Consider the following 15,044-nt stretch of genomic DNA (forward strand, 5'->3'; position numbering starts at 1 on the left):
TGGATTGGGGCGTACGACCTCGGCAGAAATCGTGCCTAATAATAATAATTACACAATACCTTGATATTTTAATAGCAGCTTGTGAATTTAATTAATATATTGGAAATTATTGCATTTGAAAGAATTTAATTATTTCTGCTGGTTAAATAAAAACCATTGTTAACTATGTGAATCATGTTGATTTAAATATTCCTATTTTTATTTTATTTATTATTATTGACCCTTAATGAGTGTCAAAGTCGACCATCTCTTCTCTACCTCTTCGAGATTAGGCCCGATACTTACTAGGTACACGTTGTTTATGTACTCATGCTACACTTGCTACACATTTTTATTGTGCAGGTACCTATATGTCTAGCGGCCTTGTGGGCGTAGAAGTGTGGTTAAAATGCAGGGACTTAGGTGAGTTGCATTCTATATTACGATTCGCAGCCAACAGAGTCTCCTTCAGAGTTATTTATATTTTTCCTATCTAATTTGTATTCTGGACAGATGTTGTATTTTATTATCACTCCCTAGTAAATGCTCATGCACTTGTGATACCGGGTTTTGGGAATGGTTATGAATTGTTTAGATATTTAGTTGCTAAAAATATTTATCACTTACTATATGAGTTCTATCTTTATTATTTCATTGAAGAAATTTTGATTTCAAAAATACTAAAATGGGTAGTTAAGTTGAGTATGTATTGTTGGCTTGCATGACAGCGGTGTCCGGCGCCATCATGACCTTTAATGGATTTTTGGGTCGTGACAACATGGTATCAGAGCACTAGGTTCACTTAGGTCTCACGAGTCATGAGCAAGTCTAGTAGAGTCTTGCGGATCGGTACGGAGACGTCTGTACTTATCTTCGAGAGGCTATAGGGCTATTAGGAGAACTTCCCTTCTTGATTTCCTCATCGTGGGATTTAATTCCTTTGAGTCTTATGCCTTTGTTTCTTTCCTATTCAATCTTGTGCGACGTGGAACGCTTGTTGTAGATCGAGAATTGAGGAAATTGTAATGGTACTATAGATGTGGTGCAGGATGTTTCTCCCTGCATAATTGATTGAGCTATTGTCGTCGCCTTGCAGAACGATGTTCTGTCATTTCAGCTCAGTAGCTATATTTCGGATGGTTTTGAGGCTATGCACAGGTTGCAACGACGTTCATGAGTTATTATCTCGCGGAATTGATGTAATGGCGGGGTGCTCTTTTATGCACCGACACAGTGAACAACTTGAAAGAAGGTTATTCTTAGTACATGATGTAGAGGTTTTTCATTTAATCCCAGCAAAGGAAAGGTAATCGTACTATGAATGTTCAGGTTTGGAGTTGATGGAGTAATGAGGCTTGATATTTTCAAGCGTGGTAGAGTTTTCAATTGTGATGTGGTGTCATCACCTTGTTAAATGCGTTAAGGTTCGCCGGTGTCATGGTATACTTTAACTCGCCTTCACGGCGGGGTGTTAGGAATTGGTGTCGGGGAAGCAGTTGTCAGAAATCATGGTGTACAATGGTTCAGGATCAAATCGATGTCCCTAGTGTTGATGGCTCGAGAAGGATGATCTTCGGAGAGGTTTAAAGCTGGTAACGACCTATTAGTTCGAGTGCTACAGAAACGGACTTGGAGTTAAGGCAACAACTGGGCAGCAAACGATGAGGAAGGACATATGGAAGGTATCTTGTGGTGATTACGTTCCTAGAAGGCCAAGTATGATAAACAGAAGTCGAGTAGTTGCTTAAAGGAGAGGGTTTAACCAAAGTGGGAGAGTGGCAAGGTAGCATATGGGTTACGGGGTAGGATAACTACACATCTTGAGGAAAGTTTGGAGTGATTTGGGATTCATGGTGGATAGTGACTAGGTTTACAGACTTAAATTTGAATGTTGTTTGTTATACTGGGGAAGATTAGATGCAACAGAAATGAGTTTGCCTGATGTGAATAGGAATGCAACATGACTTTGGGTTGGGATGTATCGTTGCACCTTTAGTTGATGTCAACGGGGAGTGAACGGACTTGTACAGCTGGTGAACGAGCACGGACTCAGGATGGTTTATTGGTTTCATGGTAATAGTATTCGGTGCAGCATTGTGGGAGGATGTCAGCATGGAATTTCCACATGTGGGATATCTCCTGTGAGCAGGTTAGCGATTGCGTGGTGTTGATGGAGCTTCTACGAAGAATTTTACTGACTATCCAGTAAGAGGTCAAGTATGTGAATGTGGCTAGTGATTAAGAATGTTCATGAAATGTTTAACATAAGATTCCGAGGAATTTGGTGGGTCGATTATGCGAGATTGTGTCAATTGGGGGTAAGTAGTCTTGATGGGTTCCATAGTTATGTAATTGTAGCTTCAATCTAAGTGGGAGAGCCCCACCATCTACAATTGGATTGCATGGTTGCTTATTTGTAAGGTTCTCGTTATTGGTGTATTGGTGGGTCATTTCAACTAAGGAAAGAAAACATCAGTGGTAATTTGAGCAAAGGATTTGAGGAATGTGTGCCATATTTGACCTTATCGATTCATGTTCAGGCTTTGGAAAGACTCAGAGTCTATGCTTCGTGTTGATGTGATGTACAAGGAAGGTGATTCGGCCGGGTGCTTCTTTGAGAGAGTGTTCAATTGCTAGTAGAGCCTTGGAGTTGATTATATTCGGGACCAGGTCGGAATGGGTGACTCTCAACAATGGTCCTAGTGTATTCCAATCGTTAAAGTGCGGTGCCTAAGGATTTCGAGCTTGTATTATGGTTAAGTATCATGCTTTTGCAGCAGATTTTGAAAAGGGTTTGGGGTGTTCTATGTTACCTTCGGTCTGCGGTGTAGCATTGAAGGAATGGGAGAAAATGACTTCGGATTCATAAAGGAAATATCAGAATGGGCGTATCAGTTGAAGATTCGAATGTACGCACAAGGAGGGTATGAGATGGTTTGTGGGATTTTGTTTTAAGACAATGTGGTCTCGTGAAATGGGGTCACTCAGGACGAGTGCAGATTTGGTTCGTTACGTTGGAATGGACCTATTGTTACTATTTCTAAGGCAAGTAGAGAATAAATTGGAAGAAGCGGGGTCAGTTAGTAATGGTTGAATCAGCATGGTTGTGGCAGTGATCAGTTTCTTTAGCATGAAGTTATACATATGGTTGTGGTTGTACTCGTGGGTTTGACAGCCACCATAACTTGATTGATTCGGGAGATATTTAATTCAAACAGTCTTGTTATGTAAATGGATTCCAGAAAAGTCATGGCAGTTTAGATCGCGACTTGAGGTTGGTATATCTCTGCGGTCTGGGAATTTTGTTGCGTATTGCATTGGTTCTTCGGAAATAAGCTAGGTTAAAGGTTTCTAGCCAGTGAAGTGTTTAATTCTACTAGTAGTTCAAGGGTTATTGTGAATACGTGTATTATCGCGTAGCGGCATGATAAGTGCGGTGAGAGGTATGGAATTGGAAGTTGAGGATCGAGGTTGCGGTTTGGTGTTAACAAGAACGTCACAAGCTCGGACGAGTAGAAAAGGACTTAGAGGTTTAAAGCAAGCTGATATTGTCTTCTGCGTCACCTGAGGTCAGTGTTATGTGTAAGAGGCTTTGTGTATTGATTTGCGAATCTTTGATTCTCTTTACAACATTAGTATGGTCGGTGGTATGGATGTGCAGACTTGTTATCTGGTGCGGAAGGTCGTGGGAGCGTATTCCACGGGAAGATTGTATGATTATGACCTATAGTCACTTAATTGATCAGGGATTGAGACCAAGTATGGAGATTGTGATAGTATCGCTAATTTAAGAAATTATGTCTGAAGGGCGCTCTATTCAGTTGGTTGAGAATGGTGAAAGTGTGTTTCGAATTCGATGATTGTTCTTGCGTGTCATAGGAAAATGGTCATTGTGGATCCTTGAGAGATTATTTACCCAAGCGTGATATGATCAAAAATCGGTTTGAGGTCCGTTGATGGGTCCAAATGTGGTTGTATACTCTACACCATCCTGGGAGTGTTCATGCAGCATAACATTCATTACGGAAGAATATTCGGGCGTGGGATGTTAATTTCGTCGCCAGCTATTTCATGTGATACTTTATAGTGCCATGTGGGCTGTTAGAAGGCTTAATTTTTGTACAATGTGTTGAGGTCCCACACAATGGTGGTATTATGTAAGCAGGATGGCTCTCAAGATGTAGATCATATATCGTACCTTAGTTGTGCTTGAGTTTTATAGCGTATGACGCTACCCGTCCTCCCAGGATTCGTATTATGCACTTGGCGTGCTTATGGTTGATATTCAGGCATTCATGAGTATAAGCGTTACGGTTAGAGGTGTGTTTTTCTTAGATTATTACGTGTGGATCGGGTGGCACACCGCCACGGGTAACATAGTTGGATCGGGTGGCACGCCGCCACAGGTATCGTATATGAATTGGGTTACATGCCGAAATAGCGTGATGTTGAACACAGTTCCCTATATCTATTCCTGTGTGTTTTGTCCGAATTTTTATCAGAAAAATTCATGACATTTGTTTTTTCTTCTTCTTTTCAATTGTTAAATTAGTTATGCGGGTTGAGTATCTCTTTCCAGAGTTCATTTTTTCTTATGTATCACATTCGAGTTTGTATCCAGTTGACACATTTATCTGCGTCATACGAGATCTTGGTCAGTGTTTGAGGTGGCTTATTGCCTGTGTAGATTATACTGGGTGAGATGAGACTGTTGGACTTGAAATTAGTGCATTCAGATTTATATAAGGTATATTAAAGAATAAATATTGCTATTCAGTTCAAAATGAGGTAATGGTCCTTGTCAGAAGGAGAAACTCAATAATTTGTTGACTCGGCAGTTGCTTATGAATTTCTACATATTTCTTCCATCGTGGAAGCATTTCAAGAGTTGGAATAGGACTTATATGTATCATGAGATATGTTGTGGACATCAGATTCGTGGAATCTCGGCTATTGTTATCAGGGATGTTATTATGGGCATGTGAATGGTGCGGTGCATGGTCTAAATTCAACAAAGGTATGCAATCCTGTCTTGGTGCATCGTGTAGTGATTGATACGGTGTTCATAGGTTGGAAACAGGCATGGTGGAGAATTCTGGATGTTAGAATTGGCTCTAAGGCTTATTTGCCTAAATGAAGGGGAGAATCTTCAGATTGACTCGAGCTAATGTGCTCAACTGGGTGTGGTAGCACGGGTAGGTGCATGAGGGTTAAATAGTGATTTTGGACAACTCCGGAGCAGTCCTTAGCACATTCGAGGACGAACGTATATTTAAGTGGGATAGAATGTAACGACCCGACCGGTCGTTTTGAGCCCTAGTGCATCATTCAGCGGTTCGAGACCTTGAGTAGCTTCATTTCAGGTGTTATGATTTGTACGTGTGGTTGGAATTAAATTTCGGGAAGTTCGGAGCGGATTTGGAAAGAAAATTCTAAATTTGGAAGCTTTAAGTTGGAAGAGTTGACCAAACTTTGACTTTTGAGTAAACGACCTCGGAATCAGGATTTGAAGGTTCCAACATGTTCGTATGATGATTTTGGATTTTTGACGTAGGTCCGGATCGAGTTTTGGATGACCTGGGAGTGTTTCGGCGCATATTGTGGAAGTTGGCATTTTGGAAGAATTTCATAAATTTGGGTTGCGGTGTATTTCAATGTTATCGATGTCCGTTTGGGATTCTGAGTCTGGTAATAGCTCCGTATGGTGATTTTGACTTAGGAGCGTGCTCGAAAATTTATTTGGAAGTCCGTAGTTAAATTAGGTTTGAAATGGCTAAAATAGGAATTTAAGTTTGGAAGTTTGACCGGGGATTTGACTTTTTGATATCGGGGTTGGAATCCAGTTCTGAAAATTTTCATAGCTCCGTTATGTCATTTATGACTTATGTGCAAATCGGACTTGATTTGATAGGTTTTGGCATCGAATGTAGAAGTTGAAACTTTTAAGTTTCATTAAGCTTGAATTGGAGTACGATTCATAATTTCGACGTTGTTGGATGTGATTTGAGACCTCGAGCAAGTTTGTGTCATGTTTTGGGACAAGTTGGTATGATTGGGCGGGGTCCCGGGGGCCTCGGGTGTGTTTCGGGTTGGTTTCGGGTCATGTTTCCCATGTTTTTCTACTGCCGATGTTGGTTCTGGTGTCCTTCATCGCGAACGCGGGGAGGAGATCGCGTTCGCGAATAAGGATTTGTGGGCTGAAGGAAATTACTCATCGCGAACGCGACACAGGGGTTGCAAACGCGACGAAGGAAGGGGAGCTGGGGACCTTGAGCCATTAAGCCTTCGCAAACACGAAACTTAGAACGCGAACGCGAAGAAAGAAAGGGGCAGCTCGCTACCGCGAATGCGAAGGGGCAAGGTTCAAAGGCTTCGCGAACGTGAGGTATCGGTCGTGAAAGCGAAGAGGAATTTTGGGGCAAAGTCATTTGGCCTTCGCGAACGTGAGGCGTTGGTCGTGAACGCGAAGAAGGGCAGTGCTGGGCAGTGAGTTGTTTTAAACGGGATTTTTGGTCATTTTCACTTCATTTTCACCATGGGAGCCAATTTTGGAGCTCCACCATCATCATCTATGTCAAGGTAAGTGATTCCCACCTATTGCAATTTAAATACTTGGATTATATATGGATTTCGACATGAAAATTTGTAAAAATATAGGATATTGAAGAAAAACCTAGAAATTGGTATTTTTGGATTTTATCCACGAAAATGGGTATGGGATTGGATAGAAATGGTATATTTGAGTTCTTGAGATTATGGGTAACGATTTTCTCCGAAAATATCCGGAATCCGGGCACGTGGGCCCGGGGCAAAATTTAAGAATTTTACCATTTTGAGTTGGGTAATTGATTTAATAGTCTTATTTCGAATTATTGAGTATGTATTAATTATTTTATTTTATTGAGCATGGGATTTTTACACGACATCGTGATCGGCAGTGGGCTTTGAGACAAGGTAAGTCTCTTGTCTAATCTTGTGAGGGAGAATTTACCCCATAGGTGATTTAAATTAATAATTATTGCTAAATATGGGGGCTACGTACGCACGAGGTGACAAGAGTCCGTACGTCGCTACTATTTATGCTAAAGTCCGGGTAGTTTAGGACTTAAATCATGAATTACGTGTATAAATTGTATTCTTTACTTAATTAAATTATTTGAAATATATTGTGCATTGTTAGGGAAATATAGTAAGATGGAAATCTCATATATACTTAATTTTCTGTTTGAATTAATTTAATTATTAAAAGAAATTGTTCATCCTCTTGAATTAACCTCTAATAATTATACTCTCATTCTGGAGGTACATAAGAAAATGTCCTCCTTTCTTGTGGAGTGGGCCGAACGCCTCGGCAGTATAGATGCATCTATGGATCGCGCCGCACTTCCCTCGGCAGTGTACACAACACTCTGGATCGGGCCATATGACCTCGGCAGAAATCGTGCCTAATAATAATAATTACACGATACCTTGATATTTTAATAGCATCTTGTGAATTTAATTAATAGATTGGATATTGTTACATTTGAAAGAATTTAATTATTTCTGCTGGTTAAATAAAAACTATTGTTAACTCTCTAAATCATGTTGATTAAAATATTCCTATTTTTATTTTATTCATTATTATTGACCCTTAGTGAGTGTCAAAGTCGACCATCTTGTCTCTACCTCTTCGAGATTAGGCTCGATACTTACTGGGTACACGTTGTTTACGTACTCATGCTACATTTGCTGCACATTTTTATTGTGCAGGTACATATATGTCTAGCGGCCTTGTGGGCGCAGAGGTATGGTTAAAATGCGGGGACTTAGTTGAGCTGCATTCTATATTACGATCCGCAGCCAACAGAGTCTCCTTCAGAATTATTTATATTTTTTCTGTCTGATTTGTATTCTGGACAGATGCTGTATTTTATTTTCACTCCCTAGTAAATGCTCATGCACTTGTGACACCGGGTTTTTGGAATAGTTATGAATTGTTTAGAAATTTAGTTGCTAAAAATATTTATCACTTACTCTATGAGTTCTATTTTTACTATTTCATTGAAGAAATTTTGATTTCAAAAATTCTAAAATGGGTAGTTAAGTTAAGTATGTATTGTTGGCTTGCCTGACAGCGATGTCCGGCGCCATCACGACCTTTAATGGATTTTTGGGTCGTGACATTTGGGTCATGACACCGTGGCACAAGAATCTTGCTGAGGTACACTAATCTGAAGTCTGGGATAGTACCTCTTGACATGACCTGTCCCTCCACACTCAAATCACTCTCTCAGTTGTTGTGGCTATTGAAGTTGAGACTGACCCTGACAGCCAGAATAACCACTGTGATAGCTCTGTAGAGTGTGCATTGATAGAGGCTAAAGGTGTACTAAATGCTGGCTTCTCAAGACGAGACCCATAAGAACCATGGTTACTCGAAGCGTCATGTGCTACCTGAAGAACCTACTGAATCGTCCTGTGAGATGGGCCTCTACCAGACGAACCTCTGCCTCCCGATAAGGCCCCACTAAACCCACCAAAATGACAAGGCCTCTTCTCAAATACCGCCTCTCTACTCTGACCATGAATCATCTCGATCTATCTAGCAATCTCTACTGCCCGCTGGAAAATAATATCATCCCCAGTCTCCTTGGCCATCTGTAGCATGATACCGGAAGTAAGACCATCAATGAATCTTCTCACTCTCTCCATCTCAGTAGGAAGAAAGACAACTGCATGACGAGCTAAATACACAAATATGGTCTCCTACTGGGTAACAGTCATGTTACCCTGCTGAAGGCGCTTAAACTGCCTGCGGTACTCCTCTCTCAGAGTGAAACGAATGAACTTCTCCAAAAATAGCTGCAAAAACTGATCCCAAGTGAGTGGCGGTGAACCTGCTGCTCTGCCTCATTCATAATCCTGCCACCACCTCTTGGCAGAACCGGTCATCTGAAACATTGCCAAGTCGACTCCATTGGACTCCACAATACCCATGTTGTGCAACACCTCGTGGCAATGGTCCAAATAATTCTATGGGTCCTCAGAAGGTGTACCACCAAAATGAATAAGAAAGAGTTTGGTGAACTTATCCAACCGCATGAATCCCTCAGAAGACATCGCGGGCCTCTACCCGGGTTATGTAGCAATAACGGGCTGAACTACTCTAACTACTGGAATAGCCGGCGTATGATATATGAGAGTCATCTACTCCAGAGTGTGATAGGCGGGAGTATTATCTCCTCCCCCCAGCCTGAGAGATAGTTGGTGCCATAGGAAATACTCCGGCCTGGGCCACACTCTCCATAAGGCCCACTAAATGGACTAGGGCGTCTTGAAATACGGGAGTAGCAATAAATCCCTGTGGCACATGAGTGGGTCCGACTGGTGCAGTCTGAATAGGGATCTCTTCTTTATGCTCGATCTGAGGCTTCGTAACGGGTGCTGCTACACTTTCTCTAGGTTGAGCTCTGCCTCTGCCTCTGCCTCAACCTCTACCTCGGCCCCGGCCCCTACCCCTAGTAGTGGCTGGAACAGAGGGGCTCTAGCTCCTGCCCGACTGTAGATGTTGTGCATTTTCTCACCATCTGCGACAGACCAGAATAGAATGGTTCAAACTTCAATAATAGAATAAACTCGCACGATAGAGATGGAAGGAAGTGAAATTTTGCCAAAGCCGTATAGCCTCTAGAAGAGAAGTATAGACGTCTCTGTACCGATCCTCCAGCTTCTACTAAACTTGCTCATGACTCATGAGACCTAGGCAACCTAGTGCTCTGATACCAACTTGTAATAACCCGGAATCCTAACCTTGGGGCCATGATTGCGCCTAACATTTCACTTGTTAGGCAAGCCAACTTTAGCGAATTACTTAACTAGTTTTAACAATTTAAATCAAAATATTATTAATAATAAACTGTGATAGTCTAAAAAAGATATGATAAATACCATGTAGCGTAGACTAAACATATACCAAAAATCTGGAGTCACGAATACATGATCATCTAGCGTACTACAGATAAAGTCATAACAAAATACAACTGTTTGAAATAAGGTAAACAGTAAAGACATAATGGAAGGGGACTTCAGGGACTGCGAACGCCAACAGCTCTATCTCAAGTCTCCTCCTAATAGCCGGCCCGGGCAAGATCTCCTCTACACGTCGTTGGGACCAATGTCGGTATCTGCACAAGAAGTACAGAAGTGTAGCATGAGTACAACCGACCCTTGTACTCTGTAAGTGTAAGCCTAACCTCGACAAAGTAGTGGCGAGGCTATGACAAGACACTCACGATAAACCTGTACAAAACAATAATAGCAGAAACATGAATAAAAATAAAATGGTAAAGTCAAATAACTGGACCGTAGGTCAACTACCAAAGGGCCATAGAACAATAAAATTCCAAATCTCTTATCACAATACCGTGGACAATCTCTACAACCACAAACAACTTACAACACATCAAATATGTTGTAGCGCGCAACCCGATCCCGCCTTATCATCATCTGTTCATATCATATTTCGTCCTTATTTCTTCATATCATATCATTTCAATGCCATTGCGGTGCGCAATTTGATCCTAATAATTTCAATTTATTTCAATATCGTTGCGGTGCACAACCCGATCCACCAATATCAAATTAGCAACATAAACAACTCAACACCAATATTCACGAAATATCAACATAAAAGAAGATGAAACGTACAGAACATTAAAGAACTACCAATACATCAGAGAATATCTAACACCCCGAAATCTCAAACCTTATTGATTCATCAGTACAAGAATGGATAAACGACTTACATAAGCAAAATAACATAATAGGGAGCATCAAGTAATATAAGGACAATAAATTGAGTGAGAAATGAACAAGTAAGTAGGAACAAGTACCAGGTAAGCAGATATTGAGAATATACATTTAAGGCAAGTAGGAACAAGTACCAGGTAAGCAGATATTGAGTGAGAAATGAACAAACTAAAGCAAGTAACAATTAAATAGCAATTAACAAGTATAACATAGATGTCGAGTAAGAACATATAACAATTAAAGCATATAACAAGAGATAACATGAAATAAATGAATACATAGAAATAAATAGCCCAATCTCACATTCTAAATCCATGCCGGCGCATATACACTCATCACCTCGCATATACACCATTTACCCACATAATTCACATGACAAATAGTTCAACAAGTCCTAATTCCCTCAAGTCAAGGTTAGACACAACACTTACCTCTTTCCACAATCAAATCAATACTCAACCACGACCTTTCCTTTAGAATTAGCCTCTGAACCAGCCAAATCTAGTCAAATATAGTTCAAATAATCCAAAATAAGCTTTACAAACTATCCACAAGTGAAAAAGATTTGATCTTTAATGAAATTTAGAAAAGTCAACAAAAGTCAACCCCAGGCCCGCTTGGTCAAAACCCGAAATTCGGACAAAAATTCGATTACCCATTCAGCCCCGAGCCCGATTATGTAATTTATTTTGAAATCTGATCTCAATTTGAGGTCTAAATCTCAATTTTGCAAAATCTTAATTTCTACTCAAAACCTCTAATTTCTACCATGAAATTCATAGATTAAAGGTTAAAATCAATGGGTGATTATGAAAATACATCAAAACTAGTTAAAAATCACTAACCAATGAAGTGGGGATGAAATTTCTCCTCAAAATTGCCTCTAGGCCGAGCTCTAGCTTTCAAAATGGGGGGAAATAGTCAAATTTGCGAAGCACCTGACGCGTTCGTGATGCACTGGCCAATTGGCCTTCACGTTCGCGAGGTTCTCTTCGCGTTCGTGAAGGCTTAATTCCCCGCATGCTTTCGCGTTCACAAAACGAGGTCCGCGTTCGCGAAGAGGAACCACATGCCCTCTTCAGGTACACTACTCACGAAACCAGGTCCGAGATGCCTGTCGTGTTCGCCAAGGGTAAGCCCCCTATTGCGTTGCGTTCGTGACCTGCTCCTCGAGTTTGTGAAGAACAACCAGAACAGCCCCAAGTTTCCCCTTCACGATTGCGAAGCATAATACACCAGAAACAACTGTCCTACAAGTTCAAAATAATCTGAAACTCACCCGAGCCTCTCGGGCTCCAAACCAAACATGCACACGAGTGTAATAACATCATACGAACTCGCTCGCGTGATCAAAACACCAAAATAACATCTAGAACCACGAATTAGACATCAAAACGCATGAAATTCAAAAGAAAACTTAAGAACCTCTAAAATCATAACCAAACATCTGAATCCTATCAAACCAACTCCGAATTGCACCAAATTTTGTATACAAGTTTCATTTTTAGTGTCCCTTATTATTTTTATTGCATTTTTAGTGTCCTTATTATTTTTATTTAATTTCATTTATAATTTAGTCAAATGTAAAAGCTTTTTCATAATATTCTTTTTGTAGTGAAATTAATCTAATTATTTCTTTTAAGCTTTCTAATATATATTCTATATATTCTATATCTTGGGTTCTTTGGTATTCTTCTATATTAGTTTTTACTAAATTTGTTAGTAGTTTTATGCTGTCGGTAGTTTGTTGCCAATATTGTAGGTATATATTATTCATTATGTGTTATCAGAATATAGATCTAATTCATATAAGTCTATTTCTGGTATAATTAATTCTGTCCAATTTTGATCCATTATTTCTATTATTTCAAAAGTAAGTAATTTCTCATAGATTATTCTTCTTACATCATTATCAATATTTTTTAGTATATATAGTATAAGTATCTTATAACTAAGATCATCATCTATTAAGTAGGTGTTCATTTTATCATATGATTTGCTAAACATATTCCTTTTAATCTCTATGTCTATTATCCTTATTCATCATATTATAATAAGTTATTTGGTCATCTTTTCTGGTCACTACCATGATTTTCTGCTTCAATCAGTTACCCTAACAGCGCTTCAACTTTGTTTACTCCCCTAAACGGCCTCTCTGCCTACCAGTTTCAACCTTAGGATGCATAGCCTGGGCTTACCTACTCTTAGCATATTTTCATGGCAAACTTTCTCAAGATGATTTCTATAACAGTACTATTATATGATGGATAATTATAATTTACATATTAGAGATTATCAGGAATATAATAATTTAGCTACTCATAATTATAATATGACATACCTGTTTTTGTAGGTTCTTGATATCTCCTTGTTGATCCATAGCTTTCATATCTTCTTGTTGATCCATAGCTTTCCTGTATTTATTTTTAAGTATATCTAGAGAAGAGTAAGAGAAGAGAGAAGCATTTGGATGCCTGAAGATGCAGCCTATTTTTTATTCATAATCGAAAGGCTATTTAAAGATTACAAAAATGACTCTTACTATTCATGAATGACCTTTACTGTTCATGAAACTGACTCTTACTATTCATGAACGACCTTTACTGTTCATGAAACTGACTCTTACTATTCATAAAGTAAAGAACTAACTATTTACTTTACGACTTTTACAAAAAACAAAATAACATTATTTAAAAAAGAAAAGAATCTAATAAATCTTTTACTCTATCTTGTCTGCCATAGTTTTTGTCGTCTAGTTTGTCGTCTTCTTCTCGATTATTCCAGTTGTATGTCTGGAACAATGTTATCTTCTCCTTTGCATTTTGAGCATATGTGGTCTGGATATTTGTGACTGATTAACTTGCAATATCTTGTTAATAGTTCTGGAGAGATGAAATTCGTCCTTATAGCTCTTGTAGTTGTAGGTTGTTCTGGCTTTAAAAGACTTAAGACCCATTGCATTAATTCTTTTATATATGTTGTCTATGTATGTACGGGTTATATGGTTGTATGTCTTTTTGGTTTGGTTCAGACTTTCTTTGTAGGTGTTTGTTTGTGGTGGTAGGAATATTTCGTTCTGGGTATTTTTGATTTTCTGTGTGAATGGTTTTGAAAATAGATTGTTCATATTTATATTTGTGTATTTGGGTTTAATTTCTTCCTTCTTCTTTGCAGATGTACTACTAGCTGTGCTGCTTCCTGCAACTGCATTTAACAAACTGTTATGAGTTTTTAGGTGTTTCTCAACGTCACCTTCTAGCTCTGGAATTTTAGAGACTTCCGATCGTCTTATCTCCGCATTTTTTGAGTCATGCTGCTGACTATTAGCTGTTTTCTTTATTATCTGTATCTCTTCATCCATACTTTCTACTTTCTTACAAAGTGTAGTCATGGCTAAGAGTAGATTTTCCATTGTATTATCTGGTTCAGTTTGGGTAGCTTTGTCTTGACAAGTAATCTGCAACAACATTCTTGTTAGTAGTGATTATTTCAATTGTAAATGTAAAGTTTAATATATTTAATACCAGTCTGCGTATTTCTTTTGTTGTAACTGAATCTTGTACTTTTTTGGTTATCCACCATTTTACTTGGGTATTATCTGTTCTTACAATAAATCTGTTGTAAACTATATATGGTTCAAATGCTAATAAATATTTATATAATACAAATAATTCTTTTCTATTTATTTTCCATTTTTCTTGTGGTTCAGTATAAGATCCTGAATAATACCTGCAATGATGTTCTATTTTTTCTTTATCATATTTATATTTAAGAACTCCTCCATAACTATGATTACTCGAATCTGTTTCTACAATATAAGTAAATTTCTTATTTTCATCTGGGAAGTATAATTTTGGTAGTTTCTTACACAATATTTTAATCTTCCTTATTTGTTCCTTATCTTTTTCATCGAACCCATATTCTACATCCTTTTTTAGTTTTTTCTGTAAAGGTTTTAGGTTTTCTGCTAATTTAGGTATATATTCTCTTACTTGGTTTACTAATCCTAAAAATGATTGTAATTTCTTTTTTGTATCTATGTTTTCATCAAGATTGATTATTTTTTGTACTATGTGTGTTTGCATTTTTATTCCATTTTTATCTATTTGTATTCCTAAAAATTCTATCTGATTCTTCATAATTTCTGCTTTGGTTTTGCTTAAGCTTATACCAGAGTTTTCTATAATATGTATGAATTTTTTTAATAATTTTATATGTTCATCTTGTGTTCTTGAATATAGTAATATATCATCTATATATACTATACAATTCTC

At 38.5% G+C, this 15,044-nt stretch overlaps 1 protein-coding gene across 1 annotated transcript; it reads right to left on the reverse strand.

Moving 5' to 3' along the window:
* Window positions 1–6,498: 6,498 nt before the first annotated feature.
* LOC138893192 (uncharacterized) lies at window positions 6,499–14,239 on the reverse strand. Its single transcript, XM_070176968.1, has 3 exons — window positions 13,954–14,239; window positions 13,112–13,257; window positions 6,499–6,573 (listed from the first exon to the last, which is right to left on the reverse strand). The coding sequence occupies exons 1-3, from the start codon at window positions 14,237–14,239 to the stop codon at window positions 6,499–6,501; spliced, it is 507 nt and encodes a 168-aa protein (XP_070033069.1).
* Between the last annotated feature and the right edge of the window lie 805 nt (window positions 14,240–15,044).

This window comes from Nicotiana tomentosiformis, chromosome 5, assembly GCF_000390325.3.
Source record: "Nicotiana tomentosiformis chromosome 5, ASM39032v3, whole genome shotgun sequence".
Lineage (NCBI taxonomy): Eukaryota > Viridiplantae > Streptophyta > Magnoliopsida > Solanales > Solanaceae > Nicotiana > Nicotiana tomentosiformis.

Excerpts from the sequence above, each read along its gene's own strand:
- LOC138893192 (XM_070176968.1), bottom strand. The coding sequence starts at position 14,239 with ATGTTGTTGCAGATTACTTGTCAAGACAAAGCTACCCAAACTGAACCA. Across the intron at positions 13,258-13,953 it reads TGCAGGAAGCAGCACAGCTA|GCTGCATCTTCAGGCATCCA; the intron begins GTAGTACATCTG and ends AATAAAAAATAG. Across the intron at positions 6,574-13,111 it reads TCAAGAACCTACAAAAACAG|GTGGGAATCACTTACCTTGA; the intron begins GTATGTCATATT and ends AAATTGCAATAG.